The following is a 13,234-nucleotide window of genomic DNA, read 5'->3' as shown; positions in this document are numbered from 1 at the left end:
GCCTAGTGCTTGAAGAATAGTAAAGATTTAAGGAGTAAGAAAAAAAAAAATGTACATGGGTAATATCAATTAATAATATTATTTAAGTGGAGTAAAAACTATTGCAAGAATTAAAAAAATTAACAGCAAAAAAAAAAAAAAAAGAAATATTACCTGATGCCATTCCCAGCTTTTCTTGAGTTTGTGGTAATCATGTGAAGATGATGAAGATATAATTAATGCTGAAAAAACATACACAGAAATAGTTTCTTGAGGGCATCGTTGAGCTCCCGGTTCCTCATGCTGTAGATGAGGGGATTCACTGCTGGAGGGACCACTGTGTATGACACTGCCAGCACCAGGTCAAGAAATGTGGAGGAAAGTGATGGGGGTTTCAGGTAGGCGAATGTGGCAGTGCTGAGAAACAGGGAGACCACGGCCAGGTGAGGGAGGCACGTGGAGAAGGCTTTGTGCCGTCCCTGCTCAGAGGGCTTCCTCAGCACGGCCCTTAAGATCTGCACATAGGAGAAAAGAATGAAAGCAAAGCACCCAGATGCTAAAGATATACTAAGAAGCAGAAGTGAATTTTCTTTGAGGTAGGACCGTGAACAGGAGAGCTTGAGGATGTGGGGGATTTCACAGAAGAACTGATTGATGGCATTGCCTTGGCAGAGAGGCAGTGAAAATGTATTGGCAGTGTGCAGCAGGGAATAGAGAACCCCAGTGCCCCAGGCAGCTGCTGCCATGGTGGCACAAGCTCTGCTGTCCATCAAGGTCGCGTAGTGCAGGGGCTTGCAGATGGCAACGTAGCGGTCATAGGACATGATGGTGAGAATGCAATACTCTGCCGATATCAGAAAGACAAACAGGAAGGTCTGGGCAACACATCCTGCATAGGAGATGTGCCTGGTGTCCCAGAGGGCATTGGCCATGGCTTTGGGGAGAGTGGTGGAGATGCAGCCCAGGTCGAGGAGGGCGAGGTTGAGGAGGAAGAAGTACATGGGGGTGTGCAGGCGGTGGTGGCAGGCTACGGCTGTGCTGATGAGGCCGTTGCCCAGGAGGGCAGCCAGGTAGATGCCCAGCAAGAGCCAGAAGTGCAGGAGCTGCAGCTGCCGCGTGTCTGCCAACGCCAGCAGGAGGAACTCGCTGATGGAGCTGCTGTTGGGCATCTGCTGCCTTTTGCCACAAGAACCTGTCCAAGGAGTACAAAAGTTAAAGACAGAGGTTTCAGTGTGGAAAATGTTCATTCAACCTCAATGATGTGAGCTACATTTCTTGACGTCGAGTTTGCCTTGAGGGCTTCTGCACTTTTTCTCTCCAGGGAACAGTCTTGTCCCCATAGGGACAGGAAAATGTGGTCATGTAGGGAATGGTTTTCATTTCAAAATGTGTCACATGAAGTCAATTCCAATAGGGAGGTGCTTGTCAGCATCTGTGGACTCAGTGCCAGAAATATGTGGGTTACAAATGGAAGTTGCAGTGATAGTTTTTTCTGCACTCAGTGTGTCCATGGAGTGTTTGCGGAATTGAGAAATTCGGAGCACTTCTGCTGTACTCAATATGCATGCCTATGAGACCTGAGAGGCAAAGGGATTCACCTCTGCTTAGTGTGGAGAAAGGGGAGTTGGTTGGGCTTGTTACTAATTGCTCTGAGATTGTCAGTTTTGAAGAGGAATAATGATTACACTCCCAAAACATTGTGAAAAGAAGGCAGACGGAGCTGAGAGCAGAGGAATCCACTGCCCATCACTGAATATTCATCATTTCTCAACGTACTTCAGCAGTGCCTCATCACCACGCGTATTGCAAAGGAAACCTAACATTCATTTCACCAGCCCCACAGCATTTCCTTGCATATTGCATCTCTCTGCAACTTCCCTCAAATTTGTTGTCCAGGCTATGGGAAAGATTTGCATTCTGAAGGTTGGGTCACGGCTCTGAAGGGCACCTCAGGGAGATGTGTCCTAATGATGGCATCTCATTAAGGGAAAGCCAGCTCCTTCCCAGCCTCACAGACTGCATTGCCCACAGCCCCAGGCAGTGGCTCTCAGCCCCTGTGCACTGCAGAGGGTGATGGACACGTGCCTGGGGAGATGCTGCTCTGCTCTGCTGGAGCTCTGCCTGCACAGGAGGTGGTTCACGCATCGGACCCCATGGTCATGTGGGCAGAAACGTTTCTAGGTGGGAGCTTGCTCAGAGGCAGGTCCCTGCAATGAAGGGGGTAATTCCCTGATCATATCTCTGTGGTCTGCAGATTTTCATCATGGGGGCTGTTTTCCTGCCATTTCCCAGACTGAGCATACAGACACCAGCCCAAACGCTCTGCATTCCTATTTACTGTCCAGAACCCACCCTGTTTGCAAGGCACTGTCTAAGTGCATGTTTATTTTTTCAAGTGAAAAAGGGATCCTAAGAGAACTCCCATGGCTTTATTGAAAGAATATATACGTTAAAGGAAAGCAGAGAGGTAAAATGCACTTTAGGGTTCTCTCTTGATGCGCCCTCCAGGCTGTGCGCTGATGCTGCAGCAGGGAAGCCCTCAGCTGTAACAACTCTTATTCCATGATAAAGAAACAAAGAGTATATGCAGCTTGATCTCTACTGGGAAGTGCCAGATTTGGTGATCCCTGTTGGAAAAGTGTTTGCATTACCTATGGTGAGAGACTTACCGTGTCAATGCTCCTGCAGTGAGGTCGCAGCCCGCTCACACCCCTTATATCCTGTAATCCCTCTCTCCTTTCTCTTCTATCTTCATGTCACCTGCAGAATGTGCCCCTAGTACTGATGCACAGTACACGGGAGCTGCTCTTAGTCAGAGCTGTGTCTCTGCAGCACTGCCCACTTGTAGGAGCTCCCTGTGTCCCAGGAGCTCAGAACAGCTCAGCAGCGGAGGATGTGATTTCTATCCTCCCAATGATCTCCCTGGAGATGTGCCTGGGTCTCCGTGGCCAAAAGCTCCTGAAAGACAACAGTGTCATGATTGTACTCTGAAATATGCTGAATTAACCACCAAATGCCCACTGGACAAGGACTAATTCCAGACATACTGTTAGTCCTTCATTGAGTGTTGCTGTAATGAAAAGAGCACACAGGCAAGGACAGGGATGGGTAGACTTGCCCTTAGCAGGGCAGTGATCCAGCTGAGGCAGTGCTGGCATCTCATCCCTAGATGGAATCCCTATGGTGGAAATAGGTTTGAGATTTCTCTGATTCAGTTCAGATGTGCACAAGGAGTTGCCTGCATGTGAGCTCTTGCTCTGAGTCCTTGGTCCTCCAGAGGAGTGTCAGTTGCTCACACACAGAGCCTGGGTGATGACCAAGGTGCCTGGGGTGCTCCCGGATGTGTGCTAGTGCTTGGGAAGTGCTTGGGAAATCCCTGAGATGGACACCTCCTTCCTGAGCATCAGATGAGGGCCAGAGATGGAACAGAGGTATTCTTGGCCATCCTAAATGACAGCAGACCACTATGTTTAGGGCACTGGAGTATGTCTTTTTTACTCATCTCCAAGGAGCATGCAGAGTTATTCAGCTGACTAAATGGATGAGCTCACAAAAGAAGAGGCAGATCTTCCTGTGTTCTCCATCTGCTGCCTATTCTGGGGCTCAAGGCACTACAGAGCTGACACACATCTGTGTTCTTCACCTGAAGAAGCCTCAGTTTTCTATGTGCTCTCATGTGAATGACATCAGAAGCAGCCTAGTGTCATACCCGTTCCCTGGGCTGTCCAGCACACTCACATGCAGCTGCAAATGCAGCACAGGGCCTTCAGGAAAGCCATGCCCAGGAGTGTCCATGCTGCTTGGACAACTTGGCGCCCCACAGTGGGTCCCATGATTATGTGCCGCCTTCATAGATACCATGGATGCACTGAATCCAATAATGCCTCCTGAACAGGATGTTTTCTTATGTGGTTTTACACGAATGAGAACAGCAATATGTGCTGGGCTAGAAAGCTTTGTACACTTGCAGGTCTGAGTTCTTGCTTGGATCACAGGGACGTGGTTTAATGGCTTCCACGACTGGACTGTAGCACAAGTCTTTATGATAGATGGATGAGGAGACAAGGAAGGGCAACTGCTCTCTGTGGGAGTGCACTGAGCTCTTCCTGGGGATGGCAGAGCAGCCAGGTCAGAGTGAATGGCAATGGCAAACCGAGGAGACCAGCAGTGTCTGCTCCTGGCTTCCTGATCAGGAAGAGCAAGTGGAAGGTGCCCTCTGCAGACAGATGGGAGCCTGATGTTGTCAGGCCCTTGTCCCCTTTGGGGGCCTTTTTCACTCCAGTATCTGCTGCAGGGACGGCACAGCAGGGCATACAAGATCCAGGATATCCTTGGACAGCGCAGCTGACAGTTTCTTCGCCAAACCTCAGAGGAACCAAAGAGGAGAGGTGCTCTGCTGCATCTCATACTCACCGGCAAGGAAGGGCTGGTGGAGAAGTTGAAGGTCAAAGTGAACCTGGTCTGCAGTGGCCATGGGATGGTGGAGCAGAGGAGTCTGAAGGGAGGGCAAAAGTCAACCTCACACCTTTGGGTTTCAGGAGAGCACACCTTGGCTTCTTCAAGTGTCTGTGGTGTACGGTACAGAAAGAAAGCAGATATAGGAATTGGAAACAAGAAGTGGTCAGCTGGGAGCAATGCAGTGTTTGTCCTAGTGCACCTGCTGAGATTAATTTAGAAAGTCTAAAGCTCACACAGAATTGAACCTGCCCAGACATATCAAAGACAGAAGGGCTTTCAGAAATTTATACACAGCAAAAGGAAAGCTAGGGTGAATGTGAGCTCACAGTGAAATGGGGCATGCTACCTGGCATGAAGGGCGTGAAGCGTCCTGTGCTGCATGTGACCTTCTAAAACAAGGTCTGAGAACGTGAGAAGATCTCAGTACCACAGTGTGACCCAGATAGTGGGAACACTGAGAGCTGCCATGGACAATTCTCGGCAGGGAAGTTCTGGGGAGCGCCAGGCTCTGTTCAAAACACAGATGGATTTTCTTTTATTTTTGAAGCTGTAAGTCTGAAAGATGTTCATGTCAATAAAACTGAAGCAATTGAACTGAATTGAATGGATTGAAGACCAAGACAGAAATCAGTGAAAATGAGTTAACACACCTCTCAAGTTCTGAAATACTCATGAGATCTGTTTTTTTTTTAAGTTGAAAATTCAAGTCTTTCAGGGGATTTTTGTCCTTTCTATCTTATTCCAAAAAGAACAGCATTTTGCAGAACTGTGTTAGCAGGAAACACAAGCCTTCAGGTACAGGGACACAGACTGTGTTTCATTGTTCATCATGAAGGAATTCTGTTTGTTGGAAAAAAGAGAAATCTTTCATTGCCCATGTGCAGCTGGTTCTCTGAGGAATTGGTGCCAGTGCCAATGCCCTGTGACCAATGCCCAGCATCCACCGCTGCTCTACCCTGCTGTGTATTTGATGTCCCTCATCCTCCAGGTGTCTCCAGCTCTCCGAAATCAATGACCATGGTTCAGGGCAAGTTTACTGCAAGCCAGCTGGACACATGCTCTTCCCACTGCTCTACAAATTTTTCCTTCCCTTGCTCTTTGTTCACTCAGATACCTCCCAGTTATCTGGCTGATCTGTGAACTTCAGGGAGATTATTGGAACTTGCTCCATCTCTGCAAAGTCTGATGGACTCTTTGATCAACTCCTTAACTGTCTATCTATGTCTTCCTATCTCTGCCTAACATATTTCTTGTACAGATATTCCCAGTAAAAGACAAACCTCATTAGGTGTGGCTTGGACAAGGCATGCAGTTGATTACATTGTTCTACTGTTCATTCAATTGCATGATGTTTACAGCTGATGGCAAAAAAAAAAAAAAAAAAAAAAAATCTGTCATTTCCCATGTGCAGCTGGTTCACTGAGGAAAGCCAGTGGGAGTTGGTGCAAATGAGGTTTAACACCGAGTGGAGGAATGCAGAGAAGTGTGATGTGAGAAAAACTGATGCAAGTCCCATGGGGCCAATGGGAGTAGAAATGGGGTGGAGTAGCTGGGGAGGACATTTGTCCACACAGTGATGGGGCAAAGCTCATTAGGGGACATCCTGGGTCAATATAACTTACAAAGTGCTGCTGCAACTTCTTGTTTAAACCCAACTATAAATAAATAAATAAATAGTCTTCATAAATGCCCATCATTGTCTTCCTCTTTAAGCACTTTCGAGATACCTCTCCAATTTGCTGTACAAGTTCTGAACACCTGAAGAAGATGACAGGAAGGCACAAGGCACAGGAGGGCTCTTCAGGTTGTAATGGGCCCCACGGGACTTTTGCTGCTGAGTCCATCCACCTCCAGTGCTGAGAGAAGATTGCACGAAGTGCTCAAGAAGCCAAAATCAGAAGGAACAGTGAAGTTTCCTGGAGTATTAATGGGCCCCACTGAGGGCCATGGACAATGCCACAGATGGAACAGAGAGGAAGATTTGGCTCTTCTGTTCTGAGAAGACATTTTTTTACACACGGGCACTGGAAAATGTTGCCAAAAGAAGCTGTGGATGACCCATCTTTGGAGGCATTCAAGGTCAGAATGGATGAGATTCTGGGCAGCCTGACCTGGTGTTTGGCAACTCTGGCCATGGCTAGGGACGAGAACTGGGTGATCTTCAAAGTCCCCTCCAGCCAAAACTTTTCTATGGTTCTGTAATGTTACGACTGCATTTACAAGTCATGAATGGAGCATTTCCAGATTTGCCATTTGTTTCTCTCATGATAAAATTTCTTCTTGTAGGAACAACTGTGCTTTCGGAATCCAGTGGATGTGTTGATTAATTGAGCTGACTTTGAAGTACATTCTGTAGCTATGACCCTACTGCGTTGCAGGAGCTCTCAGTTCAGGAGGGCCATGGATACCTCGAGGGAGAGAAGGAAATCACATTCTCTGCTGCTGAGCTGGGTTAGGCTCCTGGGACACAGGGAGCTTATAGAAGTGGGCAGCACAGCAGAGAGACAGCTGTGCCCAGGAGCAGCTCCTGTGCAGCACACAGCAGTGCTGGGAGCATGATCTGCAGGTGACTGGGACAGAAGGAAAGAGCTTACAGGCTGTGAGGTACGTTTGCAGGCTGTGAGATCACTGAAGGAGCATTGCTCACAACCCTTGACAAGGTAATTTCTCATTGCAGGCAATGTTGTGGCTTTTTCTGCAGGGATCACTATGCTGGTGACATCCCATTGCAGATCAGGCTGCAAACTCTGTTTCTTTATCATGGAAAAAGACCTGCTCCAGCTGAGGGCTTCTGTGCTGCAGCATCAGAGCACAGCCCTGAGGGCTGCGTGTCCCAGGACGGCTGCAGGCTGTGCAGCCGGGGCTGCAGCCGGGTGCCCAGGGCTGTCCTGCAGAGCAGGTCCCTGCTGTGCCCCAGGGGCTGTGTGCCAGGCCAGGGACTCTGCCGCCTGCCAGGCTCAGCACTCAGCACTCAGCACTCAGCACTCAGCACTCAGCACTCAGTTCTCAGCCTGCCCAGGGAGCTGCCCAGGGCACTGCGGGGAGACCTGTGGGGGAAGGAGCCCCCCGGCAGGGCAGGGCAGGGCAGGGGCCTTCTGCTGCCACAGCTGCTGCCTGGGCAGGGGGATCACAGCTACACTGCACTGTAGGCTGTTTCCAAAGGCACTTTGCAAGAGGAGTGAGAAGGCAGGGATTTTCCATTTTCTGTACATAGGAAAGGGGAAGTGTTTTAGACAGAAATCTGAAAGGAGCTGTGGAATATGAGCACTGAGAATCCTGAATTGTACATTTCTCATTCTGCTGTTATATGAATCATGTCCTCAAGTGCTTTCAGTTTCTCCTCTCCCAAAGGACAGCACCAGCTGAAATTATCGTAATTCTCTGCAGACGAGAACAATGCACTTTGTCTGCAAACAGGCAGCTTTCTCTAAGAGAACTTTGAATGCACAAAAGTTGAGATGGGAACTCTGTGTGCAGACAGGTAAAGACATGAGACATGGAAATGGCTTGTAAAATATCCAGGCAGCTGAGATATGATCAGAGAATGACAGGAAATAAGAGCCCCATAAACTTCTACTTATTAAGGTACGGTGAAGCTCATTAATATAAACTCCCATAATGGACTTAAATGAACATTATCCATAGACATAGAAAAACTTCTGTATAGCAGTGGGAAGAGTGTTTGTGCGAATGGTCTTGACTCGTCATTATCTTCTGCACTCTGCACAGGACTCCATGCCCAGGAACTGCAGATGCCCAACAGCAGCTCCGTCAGCGAGTTCCTCCTGCTGGCGTTGGCAGACACGCGGCAGCTGCAGCTCCTGCACTTCTGGCTCTTGCTGGGCATCTACCTGGCTGCCCTCCTGGGCAACGGCCTCATCAGCACAGCCGTAGCCTGCCACCACCGCCTGCACACCCCCATGTACTTCTTCCTCCTCAACCTCGCCCTCCTCGACCTGGGCTGCATCTCCACCACTCTCCCCAAAGCCATGGCCAATGCCCTCTGGGACACCAGGCACATCTCCTACTCAGGATGTGCTGCACAGGTCTTTTGCTTTTTGCTTTTGTTATCAGCAGAGTATTGCATTCTCACCATCATGTCCTATGACCGCTACGTTGCCATCTGCAAGCCCCTGCACTATGGGACCTTGATGGACAGCAGAGCTTGTGCCACCATGGCAGCAGCTGCCTGGGGCACTGGGGTTCTCAATGCTCTGCTGCACACTGCCAATACATTTTCTCTGCCTCTCTGCCAAGGCAATGCCATCAATCAGTTCTTCTGTGAAGTCCCCCAGATCCTCAAGCTCTCCTGCTCACAGTCCTACCTCAGGGAAGTTGGACTTATTATGTGTAGTGTCCTTGTCTTATTTGGATGCTTTGTTTTCATTCTTTTCTCCTATGTGCAGATCTTCAGGGCCGTGCTGAGGATGCCCTCTGAGCAGGGACGGCACAAAGCCTTCTCCACGTGCCTCCCTCACCTGGCCGTGGTCTCCCTGTTTCTCAGCACAGGCATGGTTGCCTATTTGAAGCCACCCTCCATTTCCTTCCCATCCCTGGACCTGGTGGTGTCATTTCTGTACTCGGTGCTGCCTCCAGCAGTGAACCCCCTCATCTACAGCATGAGGAACCAGGAGCTCAAAGATGCTCTTCAGAAACTGATGACCAAAAGTGTTTCGAAAGCAGTGAACTGCCCACCTTTTTCTATCTAAGAGTTGTAATACAGATTTTAACAGAATCAAACTGTCTTACTTGGTTTATATATTAGTTTTCTAAGTGTAATTTATTGATTGTTTTATTCCGTGTTTTATTTATTGTAATGTTTTTCACTTAAATGTCATTATCCACATCAATTACTACTCAGTTTGTACCTATGCAGTGTTGCCCAGTCACAGGGTACATAAGGAACCAGGATCTCTGTGAATCTTATCAAAACAAAAGGCATGCAATGAGTTTGTCTGTCTTCCTTCTTATGGAACATTTACGGAGCTGCCAGGGTCAGCTGTTCTCAGCACCCCATAATCCAGCACGAAGCATACAGCTGTTAATCAAACTGTGCAGTGACTGCAGCCTGCAATAGCTGACGGGCCATCCCTTGGTGCCTGGCTGGGGTCTGTGCTTTCAGGCTGACATCTGTCAGTGCCTCTGACAGGCCAGCAGCAGCACCTGGTTTGCACGCTGGTTGTCAGATCCCCTCTTCCTCAGTCTCTGTGAGACCTTGTGTAAGAAAATGTCTTGGATATGGGTTTTCATCTCAGAAGCTTAAACTTTTCCCTAAAGTCTCCCTTGAGTCTTCTTTCCATCTGCCACACAGAGGTGGGCACTGCCTCCACGATGACCTAGGGTAGCTGAAGCACACATGAGAGCCAGGGAAAGATTGCCCAGGACTCTCAGGAGACATTCTGGAGCATGAATTTGTAGGTAGGAAGTGCAACTGTGGGGTAGCACAGAGCTGCTGGGCAGGTGGTGCAGGTCCTCCTGCAGAGCTCTGTGTCCTTCTCCTTCCTGAGTCAGGTGCCACTTCCATCTCAGGAATGGAACAGCCAACAGAGGTGAGACAGAAACTTTTCAAGAAAAGGCTCAGGGTTGCATGAGAGACAGAATTCAGTGGTGTGGTGGCAGTGTTGTTGCTGCCAAGAACATTAACAAGTAATGGACTGCACAGATTCCCACACTTACTCTCCCGCTCATTCTAAAACCAAGCATTAGTTGCTAGCATTGTAATATTGTATTTAGAGCCTCTGAGATGAGAACCCATATCCAAACACTAATCTGTAATGTTTCCCTGTACCCTAACACTGTCCTGAAAAGCTTAGCAGAACACCAAGCCCTCTCACCAAACCTTTGCTTAATCTCTGCCCCTAAAGGCGACTTCTAATCTTTAATCCCAATTCTGAACACCCAACACCCACAGACCCTGCTCCTGCGCTCTGCCCTCTTGAACATCAACCCCTCCCCTAACCCTAAACTTTTGGTTCTTGGCTCTGCAGGGCAGAGCAGGACTGGTGGAGTCTTAGAGCAAATCCATGTAATGCAGTGATGAATGTGAGGCGATGTCTGTACAGGAGGTGACGCGTGACTGATCGGCTTGAGGCCATAAGGAGGAGGTGGGTAGGAATGCTGCCATGAGCTCAGCTCTACCTCAGGCCCTCATGGGCCTGCAGGTGGCACGAGGCTGTGAAGGTGGCTGTGAGGTCACTTCTGTGTGTGCAGTTGACAGGCCAGCCCCAGGAGCGTGTCCCAGAAAGGAATGGTGTGCTGCCTTCTGCCTGAAGCAGCTGGTGGTCAGCCCTTGACTTCTGGCTGGGATCTGTGCACACAGGATCACATCTGCAGTGTCCCTGAGAGGCCGACAGAAAGTGCCAGGTTGCCGTGTTGCCAGTGGGATCCTCTCTGCCTGAGCACCTGGCAGGGCCCATGGAGGAAGAAGGAGGTTTGTGTAAGGGATTGTGATGGCTCTTCTGTGTGAGGACACAACTCGATAGCAGGAGGGACGTGACTTGGTCGTGTCTGTCCATGAAGCTGGCACGTGCCTTGGAAGATGATGGTGAGGTTCCTTCTTCTCAACGGCTGACAGGCCACAAGAAAGCTGATGGGTGGCGTTTCCATGAGGAAGTGATTTCCAACATGATGGAGTTGACCTTGGTAGTGGAAATGAGCAAAGGGGGGAAAAAACTCCCTCAAAGTGCAGCTTGAAAGCTCGAGACTGGGCATGAGGAGGAGGAAATGTCACTGGAAGGATTATGATGTGGGGCCATGCTGAGGGATTACTCCATGGCTTTGTGTTTCAAGGGACGTTCAGAGGGGCTTGAGAGACATCAGTGACATGACTGCAGTGCCAGGGTCAGAGTGGGGCAGAGAGGAGAGGTGGGTGTCTGCAGACCACAGGGAAATAGGGGCTGGGCTGGAGCAGCATTGGAAATCCTGCAGAGAAGGCAGTGGGTGCTGGTGAGGATGGAGGGCCCAAAAGCAATGAAATCTTTGTCCCCTTGGCCATGGTTTGTGAGGAGATTTGCTATGGTTATGGTAATGGGGCCTCAATGCCTCCTTGCATCCCTGTGCAGAGGCTGGGAGGTGTCACACTGCTGTCCTTCACATGGAGTACAATCTGCCCCACCACACCAACCCCAGGATGAGCCCTGAGCTCATTCCCTCACATACGATGGATCTCCCCTCCGGGGTCTGGATGTCAGGCCTTGTCTTTCTTCATCAAACAAACCAGAAGATTTCTCAGCACAAGGCTTTACCTAACTATAATCATTACCTCCAATTCCCTGCTCTAACAAGTCCAAGGGAGGCTGTGTTGGTAATGTCCCTCAGTGGGCCCCATTAGTACGCCAAGATCCCTCCTCTTTTTCTTCCAACTTTACTTTCTCAAGTGCTTACAGCATTCTCCTCTCAGTACCTGAAGTTGATAGACCTGGCATCAAATGTACCACGCGTCTCTCTGCAGTGCAGAAAGTTGCAGTGAGCCATGTCTGTTTCATAATATGCTTAAAGTCAAGATTTATACAGCTAGGTGGAGAGGTTTCATAATGTAGTAAAGGAAGAAGATTTCAAAGGGCACCCAATATATATATATATTTTTTTTCTGATTTAAAGTAGTGCATCTTGTTGCTTTTGGAGCATCATTCACCAACTGATGTTGATCCAGAGAGTCTCCTAAGGAGAGCTGCATAGGCAGGAAAAGCAATTGCTTCAGGTCTGACACAGTACGGACAACCTGACTGCTCACCTCCCCAGGCCTGACGTGTCTGCTGTATGCCACCTGGCACTTGCATCACTTTTCCCGACAGCAGAATTCTCCACTGAAGTCTGCAGCTGGATGTTACAGTTCCTTCAGACCACTCCTTTACCTGCTTTCCTTAGAGAACTGTCTCCGCACGGGCACAGGACAGGTTTCCAACTTTAAAACAAGCAACAATAAAATACAATACAACTTCCCTAAAAACAGAGCATGCTCCTCAGCCATATCCCACCAGCGTGGTTCAGCTTCCCAATAGGAGAAGTACTTTACATAGGTAGATAGGAAATGATAAATGTTAATAGGAAACACATTAATTAAAGGATAAATGATAAGGAGCAAAACCCCACTGTGTGATCACAAGCATCCCACGCCATCTCCAGAGGCCTCAGAGGTCCTGTCTGGGACAGGCAGCTTTCCGATAGGACCTGCAGGAGACCAGAGCCCCCTCGAAACTGCAGCAGGAGGGCAAGCAGAGCATGTTCCTTCTCATCCATCCTCTAACTCAGAGCAATTCTCCATAGCCCTTCTTCACAGAGTCACAGAATCACAGAGTCGTAGGGGTTGGAAGGGACCTCCAGAGATCATGGAGTCAACCCCCCTCCCAAAGCAGGTTCCCTACACCAGGTCGCACAAGTAGATGTCCAGGCAGGTCTTGAATATCTCCAGAGAAGGAGACTCCACCACCTCCCTGGGCAGCCTGTTCCAGTGCTCCGTCACCTCACCGTAAAGAAGTCCTTGTGCACATTGGTGCGGAACTTCCTATGCTCCAGTTTCTGGCCGTTTCCCCTCGTCCTGTCTCCACATACTACTGAAAAGAGTCTGGCCTTGACACTCTGCCCCCCACACCTTAGATATTTATAGACTTGATTCAGGTCCCCTCTCAGTCTTCTTTTCTCAAGGCTAAACAGACCCAGATCACTCAACCTTTCTTCATAGGGGAGATGCTTCAGGCCCTTCACCATCTTTTTGGCCCTCCGCTGGACTCTTTCCAAGCGATCCCAGTCTTTCTTGTACTGCAGAGCCCAGAACTGGACACAGTACTCCAGATGAGGC

At 49.1% G+C, this 13,234-nt stretch overlaps 2 protein-coding genes across 2 annotated transcripts; one reads left to right on the top strand and one right to left on the bottom strand.

Annotated features, from left to right (window-relative positions):
* Positions 1-215: 215 nt before the first annotated feature.
* Positions 216-1,148, bottom strand: LOC149914501 (olfactory receptor 14C36-like). The gene has a single exon (XM_090126387.1). The coding sequence runs from the start codon at positions 1,146-1,148 to the stop codon at positions 216-218; it is 933 nt and encodes a 310-aa protein (XP_089982513.1).
* A 7,041-nt stretch (positions 1,149-8,189) lies between these two features.
* LOC149914500 (olfactory receptor 14A16-like) lies at positions 8,190-9,146 on the top strand. The gene has a single exon (XM_090126641.1). The coding sequence runs from the start codon at positions 8,190-8,192 to the stop codon at positions 9,144-9,146; it is 957 nt and encodes a 318-aa protein (XP_089982767.1).
* Positions 9,147-13,234: the final 4,088 nt, after the last annotated feature.

This window comes from Phasianus colchicus, chromosome 29 (assembly GCF_987193195.1).
Source record: "Phasianus colchicus chromosome 29, bPhaCol1.hap1.1, whole genome shotgun sequence".
Taxonomy (NCBI): Eukaryota; Metazoa; Chordata; class Aves; order Galliformes; family Phasianidae; genus Phasianus; species Phasianus colchicus.
The sequence above is the reverse complement of the archived record's forward strand: the minus strand, read 5'-3'. Positions and strand labels throughout refer to the sequence as shown.

Excerpts from the sequence above, each read along its gene's own strand:
- LOC149914500 (XM_090126641.1), top strand. The coding sequence starts at position 8,190 with ATGCCCAACAGCAGCTCCGTCAGCGAGTTCCTCCTGCTGGCGTTGGCA.
- LOC149914501 (XM_090126387.1), bottom strand. The coding sequence starts at position 1,148 with ATGCCCAACAGCAGCTCCATCAGCGAGTTCCTCCTGCTGGCGTTGGCA.